Raw genomic sequence first — 23959 nt, 5'->3', positions numbered from 1 at the left:
AGCAGTGAACATATATTTTACATACATATTTCTATGCACTCTCCTCATATTAAAAAAAATTCAAAGGAACCATGGCGCTCATGCTAGGATGGCAAGCTTTGTGCTCTTCTTAGTAGCAGTTCGCTACTACGCAATTCGACATTCCTTTTCATTTTTAAATCTTTTAAAAAGTTACAATTTCGCCGACTAGAAATGTACTTGTATGTCTGGAAATTAATCTTCGCCTTCAAAACATTATATTTTAATTATACAATGTTCATTAGTTGACTTATATAATTTTTATTTATATACAATTAAATAAACGCCCACAGCATTTCAATTTGGAATTGGTTTCTTACAAAACTTTTAAGTCCATTCGTCGTTCTAGAACATGTACACAGGTTTGATACTTGAAATTAACAATGCCTAAATCCTTGAGTGCATTCATCTTTTGCTCGAGATTTGTTTGAGATATTAGCGCTTCGTGTAACAAAAGTGCAGTACCACGTGCGGCGTTTAGCAACTTGCTTGAATCGTGAACTCTATATAATAAAAAAAAAAAATATTTAGATCTTACAATCTATGACTATGTGTACATACATCATAACTAAATTAAGAATATATTATACATATACATTAATGATTTATTTTTATCTTCGTTAAAGGTTTGTTTTCATTTGAACACTTCAAGTACGGTTTATTTTCGATAAAAATTTGTGACAACCTATTCTAAAATAATTTTATTAATATTTTATTCTCAACTCAAAAAATGAAAGTGTACATACATACATACATATGTATGTATTTATAACATATGTATGTATTATACATACATATTTGTTATACTTATCGTCAGTGTTTTTTCGTAGAACCACAGGTAAAGCTATTGAGTCTTACAAACATCTTACATCACTTTTCAACGTACAAAACCGAGATTAACTCCGCGAAAAAAGATAACAGTTTTAAAAATTTCTCTGACAAGGTCTCCTGATCAGCTCAGATGCGACCAGGCTGCATAGACAATACAGAGGAATGAGCAAAGGCACTTCTTCTTGCTTATTTTACAGAAGCCGTTTGACCAAATTTCACTAGTGAACGCACATAAGTGCGTTCCCTCGAAATTACGCATTTAAAGGTTCTCTTCACTGCGCATTAAATTAAGTAAACATTGGGGTCCTTCTCGACATAATAATATAAGTCACCATGAGAGGACACCTTTCCAGCACTTCTACAACAAGAAGAGGGACTGTCTTTATTGCCAAACCTTGTTTGGCCGATAAGAGATATGCTTTCGATGGTGTATGTCCCAGAGCTATTGCAATATAGCAAATCTAACCTTCATATCTAATACAGAAATACAGAACTATTTACTGGGTAAAACTTTGAGGCCACTTAGCCTCACTTCCTTCATGTTAAAAGGCATGAAAAATATTATAAAAAAACGAAATAAGGTCGCAGGCGCTGAGGATTGCATCACTTTCGCAAATCAGCATACTCATAGACCTGGTTGGTCTGGTCTTCCTAGACATTGAAAGTGACTTTGAGAATATGACACAAGAAACTGTAATAAAAGCACTAAAATAGGATTGCGGCAGCTTCAATGTGCAGATGGATAGAAGCTGTACTGCGCACTGCGCTGAGAGCTTAGTGGCAGAACACAAGATTAGTATTGGTACTACGAGAGGATTAATATACTTAGCGATAGGTAAGAGCCACTCAAATCTAGATGCACATCCTGAATCATGAACATACATACATATATCAAATAATTCACCAAAGTTAACGCTTGCACGGATTTATTCTATACTTACTTTTTGAAAAGTAAATCTGGTCGCCGACAATATTGTCCAAAAAGGGGAAAAAGATTTCGAATCATATCGAAATTAAATTGGGCGGCTCCTGCTGGTGTAAATTTGTTATTCATAACAAGGCTATCGAAGAGAAATTCGTCTACGTGATTAGCTATTATACGCAGTGTAAGATTAAACAGGTTTAAAGATAGATCTCGCTCCAGATTGTGAAGGGTTGTTACCATTACCTAAAAAACAAGGAAAAATTTATACAATTATTACAATTATACAATTATTCGTCCATGAGCAATGTAGTGTGCCACAACATTAAAATCAGTCATACGTAAACACCAATTATATTGCAAGTAAAAATCAATATAACATGGCCTTGTTAATCTTCGGTTCATGAATATAGCTCCCACACTGATTGGAATGTTCGGACTAAAGTCCTGTAGAGAGATGAATATATGTATATGTCGGTGCGCTTATGCTTGTATTTTGTATGTCACTGTAAATTCGTATGTTGTAGTGCTAATATTTTGTAAGTAACTGTATGTGCCACAATGTTATTTGAAGTAGGCGACGCATTGGCGGCATATATTATGGTACTATAGAATGTAAATGCGCAAATAAGCATAGTAACAGGACTAGAGAAACTGTTACGTAACGTTCATCTAAAATATTGACTGATGGCTTTGGCATTGCCCTTATATATTTATATTTATACAAAATACTAGTGAATCTAAGGGATAGTACTTGAGGTTTAATTTTGAATATGTTCATACAAATAAATTTCATTTAAATAAATAACGAATTTATGGCTACTTTCTCAATGTTCTGTTACAAAAGTTTCTGTCGAGTTAATGGAGTTGTTCACTTGATTGTACTTAATAAACATTAACGAATTGTGGGACCTGTCAATGGGCATGGTTAATGGGGATGTCTGCTTAATAAAGCTTTCACTGTATTTTTTATTTTTGAATTGTTTTTACTATCCTATCTTCTAAGTTAGTTCGAACTGGACACAGTGTACTCAATTTTGCTAAAATCGGTTCAGAAGTTTAGGAGTCCATCGAGGACAAACAAAGTTTTTAGAAACTCACAATTTGTCAACAAATTTCGAATTTGTTAATTAATTACTAGATTTAACATTACTTTAACGAAATCTGTTCAGTTTATTTTAATTTCAGAAGATCCAGTTCAGAGATATAGTGGTCACCACAAAATATTTTACTAATACTTTTATCAATAAAAGTGTACCCAGAAAAAAATCTGGAAAATAATAAATAAATTTACCTGGAACATTTCTCCTGCACTAGAAGACAAAATAAATGGCTCTTTGCAATTTTGATCAGGCACATTAGCCCAACAGTCATGTCGATAGGCCATTGACTTTGCTTTTATTTCATTTACCGCCTTTGTCGCCAAGCTTTCAATAAGTTTCTTGGTCCAATGTTCTAGTTCTCCCACTGGTTGATCAAACACTGAGTTAATTTCATTTGAATTCGGCCCTACTAATGCAGCATGTAAATGCAAATAATGAATGTTTTCGCCCCATTCATTTAACACCAAAGCCAAGTAATTTATAGCGTTCAAAATGGATATTATTTCAACTTCTCCACTACTAAAAAGTTGAACTAGGCGTCGTCGGAAATTTTCTATCAGTTCTAATTGAAGCGAAAGAAATTGTAATTGTTGTCCTGGTTGAATAAGTGTACCATATCTCTCTTTTATAGCCTCAAGCAGTCGTATAAATTGATCAGCGCATTTCGGGATTTTTAAATCATTATCGTATAAGTAAGGATCAATAATCGTCCAGGAATCATCACCTTGTAATATAAGGTCCATTTTTTCTGCACAAACTGTAAAAAATTATTCATCACCTTATTCGTATTATGTACTATAAGTTCTTAGAACCTATTATACTTACAACGCTCTTCAAGAGAAATCCATTTCAATAAGAATGCAGGTTGAGTTATTACGCATATCGCACTTGGAAAACTACTTGGATAGCCAAAATTTCCTCGAAGCTCAGCTTCGAACGCTAAGGTTTCATCTAACAAATGGGCAAATAAATGCTCATCCTGACTAATATCCTCAATGTCAGCTGTAAGTTTTTCTATTATCATCTGAACGAGGCCACGAATAAATTCCAGCTGTAAAAAATATTCCATTTTAGGTACAAAGTGTGTTCAATTTTCTAAGAAAGTTGAATTAATCGAAACGTTCAAAATTCAACAAATAGGAACTGTAAACTTAACCATACGGACAGAAATTAATATATCGGTACCGTCATTATGAGTAAGTGTGCGCACTATGTTTATATAATATCAAATATCTAATTAATCTACAACATTTCAACATTGTGTCGTAAATAAACGGAAAAATATATAAAATTTGGCACTATGACGTGAAAATTTGCACAATTATTCCTTTATACATGCAGGTCTTGACTTAAGGCCTTTTGTGCAAAATCACCACGGATGAAGCAATTACATTCGATGAAATAAATTTCAATTCAAGAAACTGAAATTCCATTTCTGTACAGGTATGTAAAATAAATTTTAAAATTGTATTTAGTTATTTGGTATTGTTAATGATCTTTGATATTTATTCAAGGAACTCAATGCTACTGAAGCTGCGGGAAAGCTAGTTTTTTTTATAAATTAATGACTACTTTTAAAGTTTCCTTAAAGTTATAAAATTTGTTTAAGTTCAATACTTTTAGGTGAACTTTTTATTAATAATGTTTCGAAGAAATTCAAAATTAACTAAGTAATTAAAGACGGCTCGAAAGTCGAAAATCATTAGCTAAGATAACTTATATATAGACTGATATTTTCGATATAAAGTTTGTTGGAGGTTCGAAAATATATCTACATATTAATTATATGAGGGCTAAGACAAAGTATTGACGTTTAATCCCAAGCATCTTAACATTAAATTTAATAAAAATAATTAAAAAATCTAAATTCAGTTTTTAATTCCAACACAGAATTATTTTAATTAAAAAAATTGCAGTCAAACAAACGACGTTCTTAAAGACATGCGCTGAACGCGATATTTTTGTATATACATACGTTGAGATAATAAAACTGAACGAATATTTTCGATTTAAAGCGTCATAATTTAGACCGAGGTGCGAAGCCATTCATTGTTAGCAATGCACTGAATGCGTCAAAATATGTTGAACCAACTTATTGTGTTCATAAGTATCAAAATTATTCAATGTTTACATACCAACATGTGCCAAGTTTTAATTCGATATATTAATTGATGCTTGAGTTAACAAAGCTAATAGACTCTAAGACAGCATTACGGGTCATTAGACGTATGTACTCGTATATATATGTGGTCACATTTTTGCTAATAGTATCATCTCACATATTAAAGCCATGTTACTAAAAATGTCACTTTTACATATACATTACTATTTTGAACTTTAGAGCACTTTTAGTACTTTTAAACATTGCCGTTATAGTATAATCCCACTTGATCAGCGAGGGACAGTAGATAAAACTGGACGTTTGCCAATGCTAGAATGCAAGAGGAGCAGAGAACCGCAAAAGCGGCCTTTAGAATATAGCTGTTCTTTGAACCGATTGATCAAAATGAAGTCCAAAGCGGCTACATGATCTAAGAAGAAATTGTTCAGGTGGGCACATAGCTGCCACGCAAGCTGACCGATGATTTTTTTTTTTTTTTTGTTTTTAATTCATTTATGTTTTTTATTGAGAGTAAAAGTTTTACATTTCTAAAAATACATCTCTTCTAGAACACCAGAATTTGTGTGACTGACACAACCCATCACCTTTAAAATTAATTCTTACCCGAATGTTGTAGTCCAATATACCAGCTTTAGTTGCCGATTGTTGAAAAGTCTTTCCCACGAAGATATGGACCTCTTTGATCCAATTCAGTACTTGCGTAAAGTACCATTCCGGTTTGTCCAGCCGATTCGTTTGGCGTACGCCCGTAAAGTGATATTGAAACCTTCAAAGAAGAAACTAGGTGGGTTTATGCTAAAACAAAGTATTCAATAATAATAAAGAAACAAGTAACAAAGGACTATGATTGGGGGCAGTATAACAGCTTATGCTGTAACTATTTGCAAGAATCAAAGGTGTGGCTTTATTTATAGGTATTGGTAAAACTTTACATTACTGCCCGACGACATAGTGCTAATAAAAATTTCGTTTGACTCTATTTAAGTATCTGCACTAATAAGGGATAATATTTAATATAGTATATTAATATAGTAGTATACCCATATTGGGTATATGAGAAAAAGGTCTTCCAATGCCAGAAATTATTTTAGCAATATGGCTGGCATTTTCGCTATCAAACTATAGTATATAGTATATTATGCGTTCACTTCAAATTTATCGGAAGTTTCAAACTCTTATTATTATGTATATACATATACGGGTAGAAACATCATCTCAGTCACCGGATCTAAATCCGATAAAACACATCGAATAGGTCATAGTCACGTATTGTGTCGTTTACTAAGTAATTTAGTTTGTTGACAACAGTTGATCTTATTGTATTATTTTGTAGTCGACTTCACCGCTTTACTTTATGCGTTTGAACAGCCCTATCGCAAATTGCAGTTTAAGCTTATTCTACTGTTTTTATTTATCAAAATACAGTTCAAGCAAGGCGAAAATTACGTGATGTGTACAGAAAAGATATGTTGACCAAACGATAATGATAAAATTGGTTTGCGAAAATTCGTTCGTCAAAAAAGTGATCCACTTTTGAAACGCATTGTTATTCCAAGGCCGATAATTATTAAAAAGTTATACTTTCTGTTTGGGGGATTTCAAAGGGATTTTGAACTTTTGTCCAACAATACCATAATTAAATGTGCGATCAATAGAAAAGGTGTAGTGTTCCACCATGATAATGCAAGCGCTCATATAAGTTTGATGACTCGACTCAAGCATTTGAAGCTTGAGTGGGATGTGTTACCTTACCAAGAATTTTATGAGCGTAGAATCAATCTCTTGCCTAAAACATGGCAGAAGGTGTTAAATCCAAATACAACAAAATATCGTGTTACACACACGGTATTTGCAGTTTTACACCCATCATGGTCATATAACCTCAATCAAAGCTAAATTTATTATATACTAATATACATACATATATATCCGGACACACTTTGCTGTGGTATTCATATAATAAACCATTCAATACAGTGAAAATTTTATTTACGAATAAAGGCGAACACGTTTTTGTCGGTATATGTAAGAATCCAAGAGATTGTAGTCGTGGTTTAATATTGAATATGAAAAAATAACGAATTTAAGGCTTCTTTTTCAATGTCTGGTTACCAGCCAGTTGGTTCGAACTGGGCACAGTGTACTAAATTTTACTAAAATCGGTTCATTAGTTTAAGAGCCCATCGCGACAAACAACGTGATATGATTATTTTTATATATAAAGATATAGGGATTGTAGAGAAAACCTCAACCAGAGTATGGAAAATTCCAAGTTCAATTTGGACTAATAAAAATGTTTATACATATGGGAGAACTGGGATGATTCGTAGATCGATGTGTGATTTTAAACATTACACTGTAGCATCTCCAATATTGTATATACTTTCACTTAATTTAGTAAGATATTTTACATATTGACCGATATATACGGTATAAAGCCAACCGGGAGTTCGAACTTTTTATATAATTTATTTTCTTTTTCAAGTAAGGTATATGAGGGCTTGGGAATATTTTGTTAAGTTTTTTATCAAGCTTTAGTATTACGGCCCTTCATTACCAGAACGGGATATTTTCTGAATTTCATTAAGAAACCTCACAGATTGACCAATATGTAAGGTGTTTGGAAATCCGTATACTAGGTATATTTCATCCATTTTAAGCTAGAGAATACACTATATTAAAAAGGGCTTATTTCTGAATGTCATTACGACTTTTTACGTATTGGCCGGTAAGAACCGGAAGTTGGAAAATATTTATATTAAGTATATGATGGCTAAAGGAAGTATTGACCTGATTTTCAATACCAATCCAGAAAGATTGTTCGATGTATTCGATATTTTTATCGATATTAGCCTTATGTACTAGAATCTATGTATTTGGTTTCTGGGTTCTTAAAATTTTATGGCCCGATTTCGACAATTAACATGTATAAAGTTTTATTCTAATAACTCTTTATATTTGAATTAAATACTGTAAAGTAAAATATTCAGATGGAACTTAAAAGTTTGTTATGTAGAAAAGAGGCGTGGAATCCATTTCACGGTGCATTATAAGAAAATTTTGGGTTACCTTACACACTGAATTTGGTTAAAATTGGTCAAGTAATTTCTCTGATATAGGATTTCACCCAAAGGTGTGCGGTGCCACATTTATCGCACATTTGGGGAGGTTGATTACATATTTAAACCTTCCTTGTGGATCAGCTCTTTTATTGTATGAGGACCAACAGCAATAAAGAGTTTCGGTCCTAACACTTTGGTGGATGCTGCAAAGCGGGGGGAGCCGTCAGCCTGTTCATTTCCGGCATACCCTTGTGACTGGGACCTAGATAAGATGCACTTGGTTACGAACTAATAAACTGTTCAGCGGTTCTGTACACTCCTGCAACGATTTGATCTCATAAGCAGGAATCGCTTTAGGTTTTTAGGACCGCGATTATCGCCAAAGTACAGAGCCGCAACAAAATCCTCAAGTCGCTAGCCGGAAGCACATGGGGAAAAGACAAAGAAACGTTGTTGGCAACTTACAAGGCAATCGGCCGGCCGGTCCTAAACTATGCAGCACCCATATGGACGCCTGGATGCAGTGGCACGCAGATGAGGGAACTACAGACCTGCCAGAATACAGCACTCCGGACCACGACGGGATGCCTCTTGATGTCTCCCATCGAACACCTACATAGTGAGACGCGTGTTTTCGTAGAAATCATCCTTGCAGTCATCTGCTTGGAGCGGAACCGCCTCCTAGGAGCATCAAGAGGTCATTCCTTGATCACGTCGACATCGAACAATACGCCTCGTACGCTACAGACTTCCGACAGGCACTGACYGCCATTCACAGTGGAGCCATCAACACCYYCACCGACKCCCTCCCCGTGAATGGCGTACTTGGAGTCAAATCACCACCCATAGCAGACGAAGAGCTCGAGTTGCCGCGAGAAACACGAGTGACCCTTGCGCAACTTCGTTCTGGATATTGCAGCAGGTTAAACTCCTACCTATCCAGAATAGACCCTGACATACCCAAAGTATGTCCTGCATGCAACGAGTCTCCGCATGACACTGACCACCTCTCTGCATGCCCAACCAACCCCACCCATCTAACACCTTTTTCCCTTTGGTCCGACCCACGTTTCCTGGGCCTTCCGTTAGATGACATCGACGACAACACTGATAACCCTCACCATCCCAACGGGGACTGATAACCGTTAAAACAACAACAACGACACTTTCGTTGCGATAGTTGAGCTGGAAGTTTTTCTCTGCACATCGACTTATAGCAAAGACTTTTGCTTGAATACGCTCGGAAAACTTCCCATAACTATGGTCAGGTGGGTACGTGGTTCTGCGACATCTGAATCAATTCCCTCCGAAGTTTTCGAATCGTCGTACCACTTGATTGTGCAATAGTTAAATCGTAGGTCGAGGGTAGAATCATTCTATGCAACCTTATTGTTAGGGATAACATTTCCTAGTGAAGTTTATCTCTTGGTAATGTTGTCTCTTTCAACACTTAGGGCCTTCATTTGCTGAGGGCAAGATATTTGACTAAATTAGTAATCTACACCTTTCTGTCGCCAAGGGATAAGCTCCTAAGGCCGGGTAGGACGGGCCTACGTCTCGTAAACAGAACGATGGCCGTTTCGAGCGGTTGACGTTCAATCTAACCCCATCTCTTTACGATAATCTCCTCTGTAAGATGTCACCGAGAGTTTCCTCGAATATTTAGCTAAAATATTGATATCATCCGCCTATCTTTGCCAGCAAATATGTTAATTAAACTCTTTAGACTGCAGGGTCCCGGCCTCTTTTTTTAAGATTTCTATCTGACAGGTGTCCCTCGCTTCTGCGATTCTCTATACGAAATTACAGTTTTGTATCTTAATTTAGTGCTTAGTTATGATACTTTATAGGTTTTCGTTTAATGGCGTTTTGTAGGCGTAACAGTGATCCAATTACGTCTGTATGTAGCAGGTTTCATCACCTTAATTTTTACTTAAGATATCTTTTTGCACGAGCAGACTGTCACCTGCATTTCAAGTCGTCTTGGCATGCTGGGCATTTATAGATATACATATAATTCTATACTCAACAACATGTTGCGCGATAATAAACAAAAATATTAAGTGTACCTTTGTCGATATGGGGCTAGCAGCAATTTCGTGACAGTGTTAAGTGGTTGACAAATAATGCTTGGCGTTATAACTTCCAATGGTTCATCCTCTTCAATAGGGCATTTGATCTGAAATAATAAATAAATTTACTAAAAAAAAAGGTAACAATTTGATTTGAATTACTAGAAATAAATATTCTGCTAACAGCTTGGCTTTGGTAATACTCTCACATGATGGAGAAAACGTCAATGAATCATATTCCTTACAACCCCAACGCATAGATTTTAAAATAGACTCCATTTCCCTTAAATTAAAAAATGTAAAGTATTTGAAATCCTTGCTCATAAAGAGATGTGTATGATTCAAGTATTTTTGAAAGATCAAAGCACTTTCCACATGTAGGTAGTGGAAAGTAACTTTTGGAATTTTTTCCATTTTTTTATTTGCATTAAAGTACATAAATGGTAATGCTGTGAATAAAAATTATCTGCAAAATATATTATTGAAATTAAATGTATAAACAAAGTATTTATAGTTAAAGTGTGATAAAATTCTGGTCAACCTTTAAATTCTGTGATTTCAAAAACTGCAATATGAAGGTGTTTTCGCCGTTGATAAAATGCAATTGTACTCTTTGGAAAGAGATTTTGATTCAACAAATGCTTTCTAAATTGACATAGGTGAAAACATTCAACAGTTGTATGTTATCAATAATATTATAGTCGGATGTTATAATATCCGTCTCAATCAATCAATTTAAAAAGTTTGTAAATATTTTTTTTTCTGTTCAAATTTACCAGATAGAAATTGCTAACAAGCACAAAAACCTCGACAGATTCAGTTGACTATAATTGGTAATAATTGATGTTCTTAAAAAATACAAATACAAATATTTAATTATTACTTTTTTGATATAATATGTCAATAATAAAAGCTTATTCAAGATTACCTTACGAACTTTTCGCTTAGAATTTTATGCCAATAGGAAGCGGTTTCCATTGCGAACAGTTTGAGGTAATGCGCTTCAATATTAGACAACCGTCCAATTACACTATTCTCACAATCCTTATCTTCAAATAGTGTCAAATAAATATTTACTGTTTTAGCTTCATCTCTTCCATTAACAGCGCTACTTAAACTCTGGCTATGGAAAATCATTATTAAGGTGGAAAAAGATTCATGCCTAATCATACCTGATTTCTTGTATGTCTAGCACTATTTTCAGATAATGCGACAACTGTTGCAGTCTTCTTACATTTCCAAGATCTTTAATGACGACGTACAGCGCTTCATTCGATTTATCAATTTTTGGTGATAATTGCTTCTCAAACTTGTTCAATTTTTCTTTTTGGAATTCCAGACTTTCATTACAGTTACGCTGAGACTGCAGTGCAGATTCAATATTTGTCAGATTGGCATGGTTTTTGTTTATTAACTAAAAAATTAATATAAAATTAAATAAACACGAAAATTAGAACTACAACTGCATAAGAACGTACGTTTTCCTTTAAATGTTCTATTGAAGTTTTGTAATTGTCTATTAAGACAGCAGAACGATGAAGTTTCTTGAAATCACTACCAATTTCATTATTTAAGCATGCAATTATGCGTTGTTCAATTGAATCTTTATTGCTCATTTCTAAAGAACTAAAAATTATAAACTACTGAAAAACTGAATAACAACAAATAAAATCTAAAGATAAAACATAGGAGAATGAATCGATATTTCACCATTAACCCTTATGCTACTGATTAAACAAATCGTTAACATCTTGACGTATCAATTAGCGCAACGAAATTCGCTTTCAACTGTTCGCACACAACTTGCACTAACCAAGTTTTGATTCTTACGAATTGCTGCAAAACGAAACGAAATGTGAATGCATGTAATAAAATTATTTATTTTAGATTAGATGTTGTGCACGGCATCAACTAGTTTTATTCTTATTATTATGAAAATCGAAAATAGTATTCTGTTAAAAATTAATGGTATTTCATATTCATATTCATTGTACCACGAGTCAGATTCATGTTAGGCACAGAAATTGCACCACGAGCCAGACTCTTGGAAATACGTCAAGGGATTAATTAAACGCTGCAGTTACAGAACGTTTTTCGATTTGAGATAGTATAATTTGTCGAGACAAAAGAAAAGCCTTTGCGGCTATTATTGCGTAAGAGTTATATAAAACTCACTACAAACTATTATTCTGCGGGTAATAAATAAAAGCTTTCAAATAACTGTTATTTTGAAAACGAAAAGTAAAAATCAAAATATAACGATTATTACTGAGGAAAAAATAAAAAAAAAAATATTAAACAAGTAATCAAGTTGCCGATTTCTTCATAACTTTTACGGTCCCTGGTTTCAATAACTACTATTTTGTGGCTTCGTCTGTTTTCTTTTTGTTGTTTACAATCTAGTCGCAGTCAGTTATAACTCAAAAATGAATCATAAATATAAACAATACAAACAAAATAGCTAGTTTTGACATTATGAATCCAATTACTTTTGACAGGTTAGCGCAAATGCAATAAGGAAGTATTGGAAACAAAATAAAAATGAATAAACTTCAACGTAACATGTATGTCATAGAAACTCATTTTATTAATTAGTAAGAAATTATTTATTGATATTATTAACAGAGCTTAATGTACCGTATGTATGAATAAAGTGAACGTTAATATACATACATATGTGTTGTATACTCCCTACGTTGTGAACGAGCCTTAATTTTTTTGTTTTGTTTGTCATGACATGTCAAACATGAACAAACAACATCATATTTTTCACTGTGAAGAAAATGTCAAATTTCTAATGTTTGTTGAGGCATATGGTGATCATGCTCTATCAGGAGCAATATGCAAAATTAGGTTTCAACTTTTCAGAAATGATGATTTTGATGTGGGAAATGAAGAACGTGGAAGACCTTCAAAAGAGTTTGAAAACACCTATTAACTATAAAGCCTAGAAATTTCGCTTGAATCAATTATTTCTTTCCTTTCCAAAAAATTTATTTTTTGAAGCCTCTAAAGCAGACTCCCCCCTTAACACTTAACATTGTTCGTCCGCAATCTTCACTGTTCGGCGACCCGAGAGAAATGAGATTTCGTGTGCACACAGCGCCATACCCAATACACGTGTGTGCACACCAATCGTAAAAAATTAAACATTTTCGCGAACATGGATCGGTATGCACAAAAGCCCATATACGAGTAAACCGCAATCGCACACATACCGATCGAACGCATATGTGTGTCGTGTATGGCCACTTTAAGGCTATGCTGTGGCTCCCGCCAAGTGAGAGCGGTAGCGATAGCATAGCAATAATTATAGAAATTTTGCTACTACGAAGTCAATGAGAACCCTGGTATTTCGTTGGAATCTGTTATCACACCGGTTGTATTCACAAGGAAATAAGCTTCCGATTACCATTTGTTTTCATCGATGAGTACGCACTGGCTAAGCATCATCGATTCCTACGTAGAAGTCGAAAATTAGTCGTCTAACTGGTGTTTCCAAAGACAAATATTTCAATTAGAATACTTTGTAAACATTTGTTTTAACTTTCCCATAAAAAATTAGAACTTCATTTAATTTATTTAGAAAATTTTTTAAGAGGAAGCGGGTAAATAAATTACTTTATATATAATTTAAACTTTTTAACCGTTATTTTGTTCAAATGAATTTTGGGTAAAGTTTAGAATAGCATCCCAGGATTTCGGGGTTAAAATGGGTATGTACGATTAGAGGAGGTCCTCTAGATTAAGAAAATATATATGTATATATAGTGGCCGCTGATTTATGGTTTTTGAGATATTTGCATTTAAAGTTCAAAAATTCAACTAATTAAAATGCATGTTTTTCCCATTTATAATGAATTTTATGTTTATATTTTTAACTTTTATATCCGCTTACACTTCACTAAATCGTTTCTAACCATTTATTTTATATTAAATAGTGCAAAAATAAATTTTATTCAACATTTAACTTTTGTACATATATTTATGTTCATACAATAACATCACCTCACTAGCGCCCGGCAAACTCCTAGAACTATTCAGGCTGCTGGGCACAATAGACCTTAGGTCGCGGTGCATTACCTCAAATAACATTCTATTCTATTCTAACAATAGGGCTGCATTCTAAATAATAATAATCAGTGCTACCTGATGTTTATATTTTACTGAAGAACCAAAAGAAATAAAGAAAACAAATAATATCCCAATGACAGAAAATATAAAACACATTAGTTATTACAATTCGTTTCTGTATTGGCGGCCTTCGGTCGCGCTTCAAAAAAATAACCCTCGGTCGGTGGGCGTGCTCAGTTCTTTTGCGTTGAACTCCTTTTTGCGTTGGCCTCAGTCGGACCAACACCAGGGCGTGCTCAATTTCTTGCGTTGAACTTCTTTTTCCCCGACCCAACATTATCGAGATAATGAGAATTCTGTTAGTTTACTTATCACACGATAATGAACTTAGTTATGACGTCATAATCTTTCTTTTTTCTTTACAAAATATGGTAACACTAATTTTTTACTTGTTTACAACCACTTTCTTTTTTTATGAATAAATGGATTTTAACTAAAGTTTGATATGGAATTAAGGTTATTTTTGCACTATTTAATATAAAATAAATGATAAGAAACGAATTATTGTAGTGTTAGTAGATATAAAAGTATAAAATATAAGTGTAAAAAGCATTATAAATCGGAGAAACACGCACTTTAAATAGTAGATTTTTTGAACTTTAAATGCACATCTAAAAAACCATAAGTCAGCGGCAACAATATGTATATATATTCTAGATCTGGAGGACCTCCTCTATCCGTACAATCCCCGAAATCAGGGGATGCTATTCTAAATCGCAGCCTAAGTTTTAATTTTAATAAAACTATGGCTTTGAGTGATAACGGAGGCTTTTCGTATGTGCGGCATATTTGTTTTAACCTCAGCATTTTTGTCATTGTAATCTTAATAAAAACTTAAGTCAATTTAAATAATTATTTAACTTTTTGTGAGTAATAATAGAATTGAATTATCTTGATGTTACGTTTCAAAAATTTTAGCTTTTTAATTACTTCTCAAATCTTCAGTTTAACTTCAATTAAAAAGATTGGAGGTAAATGCCATAATAGGGGTATTAATATTGTAAGTAGTAAATATTTACAACAAAATTTTACAGGGCTGCAAATACTTTGCATAATGCTTTTCAAAAATGTTAACTCAGGGTTGTGACCTGCCTTTGGTGGATTATATATATAAAGAAAATATATATAGAGAAAACTAATAACTAAATATGTTTTCTTTTTCTTTAGATGAAATCTTTTTAACTAAAAAAATAGTTGTAGTCGTATCAAATATATAAGTCCACAATTCTTGTTTTAATTTTAATTTTCACAACGTTGGCATTTTAATAACTTTAAAGATTAGAAATGCAAAAGTTAGCAAAACGTTTTAGGCCTAAAATATTGAAATGTGTACAATTCCTTAAATGCGCTTAACCGCACGCTGGATAGATTCCCTTGCAAAAAAAAAGTTGGAAACTTATTTTTTCATCATATTATGATACGTGGTCTTGACACCACGAACCTCTATTTGGAAATCGTCCGCGTTAAGGTTCGGCGATTGCTAATGAGGCCAATACATATTGCCTACCTATTCACCTAAACACATAAGCCATCTCGACCCTTTCAATTACATAATAAGAGTTGTGAGTTAGTAATTGTCGAAGAAAGTATACTTATAGTTACGTATAAATTATTTAAATTCCTTAATAAACGTTTTTTTTTATTATAAAACCACTTAACGTTTAAACATCTGAGAATTATGTATATATATATATATATTATGGTGTGCGAATATGACCTCGTCAAAGCAGATTACACTTCGAAAGCCAGGTTTCCGTTTTCCTAGTCTCGGCGAATTTTAGTTGATGACCACCTTTGGGAGGATTATTTGCTTCCTAAAAATATATATAGAGTTTTTGACTAAATATTTTCACTTTGGATATTTCTATATTATTACCAAACGTTTTTCCATTTTCGCTTTAATATCGCTGGCTAATGTTAGGAAAGCTTCTTCCACATTGATACTGGCTTTAGCAGATGTCTCCATAAATTTTATTCCATATTCTATAGCCAGTTGCTCCCCTCGCTCTCGAGAAACCTTAGTTAATGGCAGAAGTTTCGAATTGTTAATAAACATAATGTTTGGTTTAGCGAAGACAGTAATTATAAAGTAACAAAGGACTAAGTTCGAGTGTAGCAACTGCAATAAATAAACACATGTGGAATAAGTTTATTTGCCAATATTTGGACCAAATATGCCCAACTTCAGCTCGCGCGAGAAACGGTTTCATTTCAGTAGCAGCAGACGTTGTTTTTTAATACTTTTTTTTTGGAAATATTCTTTGAAAAGAGTTAGTAGCTTAGCGAATTAACGTTAAAAACATTTTTATAGCACTATCGTTTTTTCTGAGGTCCCTAAAACATCAATTTTTAACAGGTAAACAAACAATCACTGAAGTACGGAAAATAAGAGTGAATTCGGAGAAATAGTTGAGACACCATTGCACAATAAACAAATATTGATAAATGTGGTAAATACCAGACTATTGAAAATTTAAGCGGTGGAAGTAAAAGCAAATCTAGTTTCAAGAGCTGTTCGAATATCAAAAGATATAGTGGTTTTAATAATTTGGTTTCTTTAAGCACTTTGAAAAATAACGTTGCTCCCAGCATTGAAAAATTAGGATGAACAGGGAATTGGATCCTTCAACACAAGTCCCTACCTTAATCCTAACAAGCAATAGAAAAACCAGACAGAGAAACATTTCAACGAGGGACAACCTAAAAAGGGTCTTCATTGAAGAATGGAACAAAATCTCTCCAGAATTTAAAGAAATTGTAAAATCAATGCCCAGAATGCGAGGTTCTGAAGTACAGAGGAATGCAAATCAAATACTATAATAGTTTTTAACTTTACTGATCTATGTTTACTTTTTTTTTACGTGAAAAAGGTGTTTATTATTGAAAGGTTAATAACAACTTCAATATTGGTATAATTGATGTTTACTTATTTTTGACGTTTTTGAGATGACAAAAAAAAAACGCGGTCGTTTGAGAAGAAAAGCGGGGATGTTCGAGCAAGCAAATAACTGTAGCAATATTGCGACAGTGTTGTTTTTCTGCAGATACTAAGTTCATACTTATATTGCAACATTTTTGCGTCGAATACGATGCCTTGCGATACTGCCGCAGTGATTGAGACTCCAACATCCCCAGCCTGTCGTCAATATCGTGCCATCATCAACGTACGAGATGATAGAGATTCCCTCTGGTGGTTGAGGAAGTTTCGAAATGTAGAATTTGAATCATAACTGGGAAAGCAACTATTCTGTGGGACCCCTGTTTAATTATTCTCAATCTGCAGTTTTCACTCCGAAACAGTTTGGAGGATTGCCGACCGCTGAGGTAGTTCATAGTCCACCTTTTCAAACCTGTAGGGAGCGTGTATTGTTCAATGTCCTCAAGTAGCGTTGTGCGTTTGACGCGAGTCAATATAATTTGATGAGTTCAACACTAGGATTACCATCCTCTTACAGGGTGGTCTTTCGTTTAGGCAATGAACTATCTGGACGTTTATGACACTAAATGCTGTAACTTTACGGAAGCCATGCTGGCGGCTTGCTAGACTGAGGTGGTGGACTCACTACCGATTTTCTACGCAACGGGTTTTTGATGAATGGTCGGTGACAGGTTGGGGACCTTACTCCCGTCAAGCTTAGGTCCTTTAGCATTAGAATATTTATTCCATCTGAACCAATGGATTTTGCTTTATTGATGGAACTTCATATTAGCTATTTTAAAGTTAAGTACGGTTACGGAGGTTTCTCAATCGATATAATTATGATGAGATCGTCTGATACGAGAGTTAGCACAGGTCGCTGGGCTTTGCTATTTATCAGACCACCACTAGTGATGGTAATATCGGGATTCGGGCCGTTCCCACGACAGTCGGATCTACGGAAACCGGAACGGACCCGGATTTTTATCCGGCTAAGGACTGTCAACTCGGCAGAACTCTGCCGTTACAACAACATGGTAATATCGGGCGAGATATTACAGATGACCACAATTGTGCTGGGGCTTCGTCATTCATTGTGCAGAATATCGAATCTGAGGTCGACCTGAGGTAGATAGATAAATTCGATCACAATTAATTTACTCATTTTCTTTAACAATGTTAGATTCCCCACAATAAAAGCAAGCAACGAAATTATGAGAGAACATGATAAAATTTGATTATATGAGTATATACTATTACATTCCCAGCATAATACACACCTGGCGTTTGTCATTCAATTCACATTTATTACCCAGAAGCATTTTTTCCACGTCGGCGGATGCATTTTCTTCTATATTGCGAATCCAGTTTTTAATATTTTCAAACGATTTTTCCTGCGTTATATCGTATACTAGCATAATACCCATAGCACCTCTATAATACGCTGTTGTTATTGTCCGAAAACGTTCTTGACCTGCGGTGTCCCTAAAAGAAAAAAGTTATAGTTTGAGGATTCGATATACCACATGCATTACCATATTTGAAGTTTAATTTTCTTCCCATCAAATTCAATTGTTCTTATTTTAAAGTCGATACCTAAAAAAAATGTTTACAGATATTTATTTTATTATGCAAAAACGATAAGGTTTACTAAATAATTGCGAAATTTATAAATAGCATTACAAATAACATTATTGTGCTAAAATTTCCAATAAGTATATTTTTGTGTTTATTTTTCCGTATATAGGAAATTCGAGCAAATAGGTTTGGAATGGAAAAATCCATTTTTGATTTTCAGAGAGAAAACTTCAAACATGTCATATACTTTTGGTTCTGCGAATATGTCCGATTTCAAAAAATCAAATAACCGCGTCAGAAGCTTGTTGGAAACTCTGAAAAGTTTACGGAGGTGCTGCCCAAGTGAAACAACATGCCGCGGTTGGTTTCATCGCTTCAAACGCGACAATTTCGTTACGAACAAAGGTCCTCGTGAGGAAAAGCCAGAAACCTTCGAATTTTGGGAATTAGTCAAACATAAGAAAATCTTTCTTCAGCATTGGGAGTCGCCCGCCAAACCATTTAAAAGCGACAATATGTGCTGGAAATGATTCAAAAACAAACAAAAATTTCCGGATCCTTTCGACGTCAATTTCCGAATTATGATAAGAAATCAACCGCAAGATTTCTTCGAGGTGTTCTTCACATGAAAGTCTACTTCATCTTCATCAGTGGCAGGGGGTCAGCGGTAATGAAAGTATCTTTCATAGAGATTTTTCACTGCTGAAAAGGATTTTAATAAGCAGAAGTACAAACACAAACAAAGATAAAAAATGCTATTCCAAAGGTCCAAAGTTATCATCCAGTTGCTTTAATGGAGTTGCTTATAAAGGTGAAAACCATTAAAAAGGTGGAAAGTCGAAATGGGATAGGGAACCGGATGCACCAAAGAGAGGGCAGGCCAGCATAAACGGCCAGTAGCAGTGAAATAAAGGGAATGTGAACTATTAAAGGTGATACGAAGTTATCACATTAACTTTTTTTATTTTAATATGTCCAAATTAATTTTATTTTATTTAATACCAAATTAGTGAACCTTAAAATTTTAATTTCTCAAGAAACTTTTTGGCTCTCATTAGTTATCCGTAAAATGTAAAAAATATGTTAATAATAAAAGTCTATTGGCTCATTCGGAAGAAATGCTAGAAGTTGCTGCTAAAGTAAGTTCTAAGGAGGAAAATATCTCACCAAGGTGATAGATTGAACAACAACAATAAAGTGGCCTTAAACAAAAACATTTTTGCAATAAATTATGTATAAGGAAGAGGATGTCTCCACCCAATTGTTTAAAGATGACTCCAGCGGAGACCAACTCGTTCGGTATAGGGTGTGTCGAATAATAAACATCATTATATGAATGCTGGGGTACTTCCGTGGACCGATTGCATAATTTTCAGTATTCAACTATTTTTCCTTAAATAGTATGTGTGATATCCTAAATTTACTCAATTTAACAGGTTCCCTGTCCCCATACAAAAATTAATTTTTAACGGTACACGTGTAACACTTATTTTTGAAATTATATTGCTGTAGGCGTTTTTAGAGGTTATCGATGAGTTTTTGAACTATCCCACACATCTTGACAGCGATATAACGGTAACAAAAAATTTGTATCTTATTTCAAATCAACCAAAAATTTGTTCGTATATGATACATGGACGCTGTACACATGGTACAAGAAAATAATGTTGTATCACATGTGATACAGGGAACAGGACAGGGAACCTGTTAAACCGTATCTTACTAATTGGTCGATATATTCAGTTCAAAATCAACTTTGAAAATTTTGAAAATAGTATATAAGAAATATCGATACCAATTTGGTAAATTTTTAGCAGCGTATCGTAATATTATTGGAAACATCTGATCTCAGATTTAATTAAGATAGCACACGAAACAAAAAAACATTATATATATAAAGAAATTATTTCAAAATTCAAAGGCACTGAGGTTCACATATTCGACATATTTGGGTTCGAAGAGTTGTCCGATATCGACAACTTTCAGTTATAAAATTACAATCTTCACAAGTACCTTTTGTGCAATGTATCCCGATAATATTTTTGGTTCTTGCCTTATAGAGAGTTGGAAGAGTTAAAAGTTGTGATATATAGAAAGGAAATGTGGTTAAAATGGGTATCCGTATATATACCCATATATATATCCATATCTAAGTACATAATCGGCGCTCACTCATAGTAAGATATTCGTAAGTAAAGTTCATTAATTTAATAATCCCTACTTTAAAACTTTTTGTTTACTTTCATATTCACTAAAGAGTTTATAAAGATTTCTATAAGATTAATAAACGGCTTGTTTGCTTACCACCGCTTTATTATTGTGAATAAGTCCAATTTTTGAATAATGATAGAAAAGTAAACGAAAATGTAAAATATATTACAATTTGAAAAAAAAAAAAACAGACTTAAATACAAATAACTTATAACATGTGGGGTTGTCTATTTATATATATATTTTTGTAATCTTGTCCATACCCATCTTATTTTTTTTAGAAATGCCATTGTTTATGATCTTTGTGCAAAAGCCTGTAAATTTTTTTGCTGAATATTACACCGATTACTTATAAAAATGTATTTAATTGAAATTATAAATGGTGATACTCCAAATACCCCACCGTTTAAAAATTTTAGTCTACTCACCTATAGTTGAAATGAAGGTGGTATTAAATGCGTCCTCTGAAAAACGAAACAAAATACACGTTTTCCCTACGCCAGAGTCACCAATTAGTAATAACTTGAAGAGGTAATCGTACGTCTTCGCCATATTTTTATTGTGTGAATTTTAAAATATTGCGTTTGGTATAAGTTAAGTTTCAAGACTTAGTTTGAAAGTACTTATATGTTAAAACTATTCATTAAAAAACGTATATAAAATTGAAAGTTTCTCGGTGTTGCTACCTAATTGCATTATACATGCGTACCGGAGCTTAAATATGCTAAATAATTAAATATTTTATACGATTACAGCATAACAAAAAATATTAAACACCAATTTCTAATAAATCGCATTAAAATGGAGATAAACAAATTTAATCGCAAATCGATAATAAAGTTCTTCGATAATTGAAGAAAGCAGATTTTTAATGCGAGTCTTTCACGTTCAATTTTTTGGACAGGCATCTATTTATTTATAAATTTTAAATATTGAACGTGTGACAGGCGCTTAAGGTTTAGTTAATACCTTTTTTCTTAGGGCACCATGCAAGACGGAGGTTGCAGATTAGGGGTATTCTTTTGCTCTGCAAAACTCTTGCACGGTGCACGAATTGCATATATCTTCTCTGGGTGACCGGCAAAATAACAAACACACGCGAGAAATGCGAGTGACCTCAGCTTTCGTTCTGGATATTGTAGCAGGTTAAACTCCTAGAATTCCTTATCTAGAATTGACCCTGACATACCCAATGTATGTCCTGCATGTAACGAGTCCCGTATGATACTGACCTCTTTGGATGCCCTACAAACCCCACTCAGCTCCCTTTGGTCCGACCCCGTCGAAACAGAAAGCTTCTTTGGTCTTGGGACTAACCAACAAAGAAGGAATTTTTTTCTTGAGCATTTACTTGAGAGCTGGAAACTAACCTTAACAAATCTTTATAATTTGAATAGAAATTATAAAATCTATTTAAAATTTACCTTTCTCAACAATTTATCGGCGAATTATTTCTTTATGTAAAATGACTGCTAACAGGGCTGCATTTGTTTTTTTACATGTCATAGCACGAAAATAGACGTGGCTTTTGATTTAAAATATTTTACAGACATTCCAAATATTTTTCTGAGTGTGGTTTGTTGTTGTGTCGTTTTTGCAATCGGAAAATTTTAAAATTCGTGCAAAACTTAATTAGATCTTTAAATTAAAGATTTAAGAGCGAAATTTAGCTCATGCTAAAGCAATATTCCTGGTTTTCTATATCTGCTATGCTATCATTTTGCTAAAATCAGTTTTATCTTATGTTGGTTAATATTCTGACCGTTGAATATCTTAAAAATTATAAATTTATCTATGTCTAATTTAGGACCAACTAAAGCTCTGTATGAACAGGATATTACAGTTCAAACATTTTACATGTTGCCATATGGGTTAACATTAACCCTACAAGGAGAACCTTTAAAAGATTCATGAAACGAAACGGTGATAAAAAGTGGAAACAAAATAAGGTTTTGTACTTGAGCAGTGTGATTCCAGATCGTCGTCTTAATTCAGCGCGTGTTAGTAGATTCATTGCTGTCAGTTTGGATCAAAAGGAGATACTTTGTTTCAATAACACATTGCATTCCAGAATGCCTAATATAAAAGTGTTTTCCGGCACTTCTCACCCGGACTTGGCCCAAAGAATTGTTGACCGTTTGGGTATTGATTTGGGAAAAGTGGTCACAAAGAAATTTAGTAATCTCGAGACATGGTAAGTGGTATTTAGGGTATGTTTTTTATAGTAATCCAATTTTTACGGTTCTTTAATCGTGGTTTGGTGGACTTATTATTTACATATTGTGCAAAACTTTGTAATCATAAACTAGAATTAAACGTCATTTACAAAATTGTCACATGTGCCTTAGTATTGTGGTTAATTAAGGGCGCTGATAATAAATATGAAGCCGTTCTCTTTAAAAACGTTAGTAGCACATTTTTTTATACCATTAAATCCATATTTCAAATATGTATTATATTTGGTTATTTAAGCTGTAAAGATTATCTTATTAAAAGTAAACAGTGCGATTATTATTTTTAGATTATGTATATTATTACTGATAACGAAATAGTATATACGTAAAGGAAGAAGTTTAAAATATAAAAGCAAATATTAATTAATTAGTTATTATTCAAGGTTAAATTTAAGAAAGTAGATTTTAAAATTGAGTAAAGGAATATTCTACAAACAGAATACATGTATAATAGCTTTAGTATTAATATATCAATAATTTTATGATAAATATAAGCGTTTTATTAAAGATTTTTAAAATGATCTCTCACAATAACCCTTGTCCCAAAAAGGACAGTTTTAAAAAACTTCAATTGTGGATGATTTCTCGCCTGGTCCTTGTAGTAATGACTCGTTGCCAGGTCCGGATTTTAAGGAGGATGTGGCCTGGCATTGTCCTCGTTGGTCAGGCTGTAGGAGAATAGCTCTTATTAGATGCTTCGCTGCCAGTCCAAAAAAAAAACCATTGAAAACCGTCTTGACTGTCAATTCCCGATA

The 23959-nt window shown here is 33.6% G+C and overlaps 3 protein-coding genes across 4 annotated transcripts in view; 1 reads left to right on the top strand and 2 right to left on the bottom strand.

Annotated features, from left to right (window-relative positions):
* Positions 1–259: 259 nt before the first annotated feature.
* On the bottom strand, positions 260–11795 carry LOC108969763 (RINT1-like protein). Its single transcript, XM_018934683.1, has 10 exons — positions 11609–11795; positions 11303–11544; positions 11059–11253; positions 10293–10413; positions 10128–10237; positions 5600–5762; positions 3700–3925; positions 3066–3631; positions 1791–2017; positions 260–521 (listed from the first exon to the last, which is right to left on the bottom strand). The coding sequence occupies exons 1-10, from the start codon at positions 11744–11746 to the stop codon at positions 335–337; spliced, it is 2175 nt and encodes a 724-aa protein (XP_018790228.1). The 5' UTR covers positions 11747–11795; the 3' UTR covers positions 260–334.
* Positions 11796–15862: 4067 nt separating this feature from the next.
* LOC108969791 (ras-related protein Rab-8A) lies at positions 15863–21771 on the bottom strand. The gene is made up of 5 exons (XM_018934715.1): positions 21399–21771; positions 18717–18777; positions 18462–18666; positions 16141–16281; positions 15863–16078 (listed from the first exon to the last, which is right to left on the bottom strand). Exons 1-5 carry the CDS (start codon positions 21520–21522, stop codon positions 15986–15988), a joined length of 624 nt encoding a protein of 207 aa, XP_018790260.1. The 5' UTR covers positions 21523–21771; the 3' UTR covers positions 15863–15985.
* Positions 21772–22873: 1102 nt separating this feature from the next.
* The window catches only part of LOC108969787 (ribose-phosphate pyrophosphokinase 2), a 26165-nt gene continuing 25079 nt past the window's right edge, over positions 22874–23959 (top strand). For both annotated transcript variants that reach the window (XM_018934709.1, XM_018934710.1), the window contains exon 1: positions 22874–23164. In XM_018934709.1, the coding sequence (XP_018790254.1) occupies positions 22881–23164 (284 nt within the window). In that variant the 5' untranslated portion in view covers positions 22874–22880. The remainder of the gene's footprint in view (positions 23165–23959) is intronic.

Source organism: Bactrocera latifrons, unplaced genomic scaffold (genome assembly GCF_001853355.1).
Source record: "Bactrocera latifrons isolate USDA-ARS-PBARC rearing strain unplaced genomic scaffold, ASM185335v1 scaffold_265, whole genome shotgun sequence".
Lineage (NCBI taxonomy): Eukaryota > Metazoa > Arthropoda > Insecta > Diptera > Tephritidae > Bactrocera > Bactrocera latifrons.
Note: the sequence above shows the minus strand (reverse complement) of the source record. Positions and strands in the feature narration are given on the sequence as shown.

Coding starts and splice junctions, on each gene's coding strand:
- LOC108969763 (XM_018934683.1), bottom strand. CDS start 11,746: ATGAGCAATAAAGATTCAATTGAACAACGCATAATTGCATGCTTAAAT. Junction 11,254..11,302: donor CTAGACATACAAGAAATCAG/GTATGATTAGGC, acceptor GATTTTCCATAG/CCAGAGTTTAAGTAGCGCTG. Junction 10,414..11,058: donor CTAAGCGAAAAGTTCGTAAG/GTAATCTTGAAT, acceptor TTTTAATTTAAG/GGAAATGGAGTCTATTTTAA.
- LOC108969791 (XM_018934715.1), bottom strand. CDS start 21,522: ATGGCGAAGACGTACGATTACCTCTTCAAGTTATTACTAATTGGTGAC. Junction 18,667..18,716: donor AAAATTAAACTTCAAATATG/GTAATGCATGTG, acceptor TTTTTCTTTTAG/GGACACCGCAGGTCAAGAAC. Junction 16,282..18,461: donor AATTGAATGACAAACGCCAG/GTGTGTATTATG, acceptor CCATTAACTAAG/GTTTCTCGAGAGCGAGGGGA.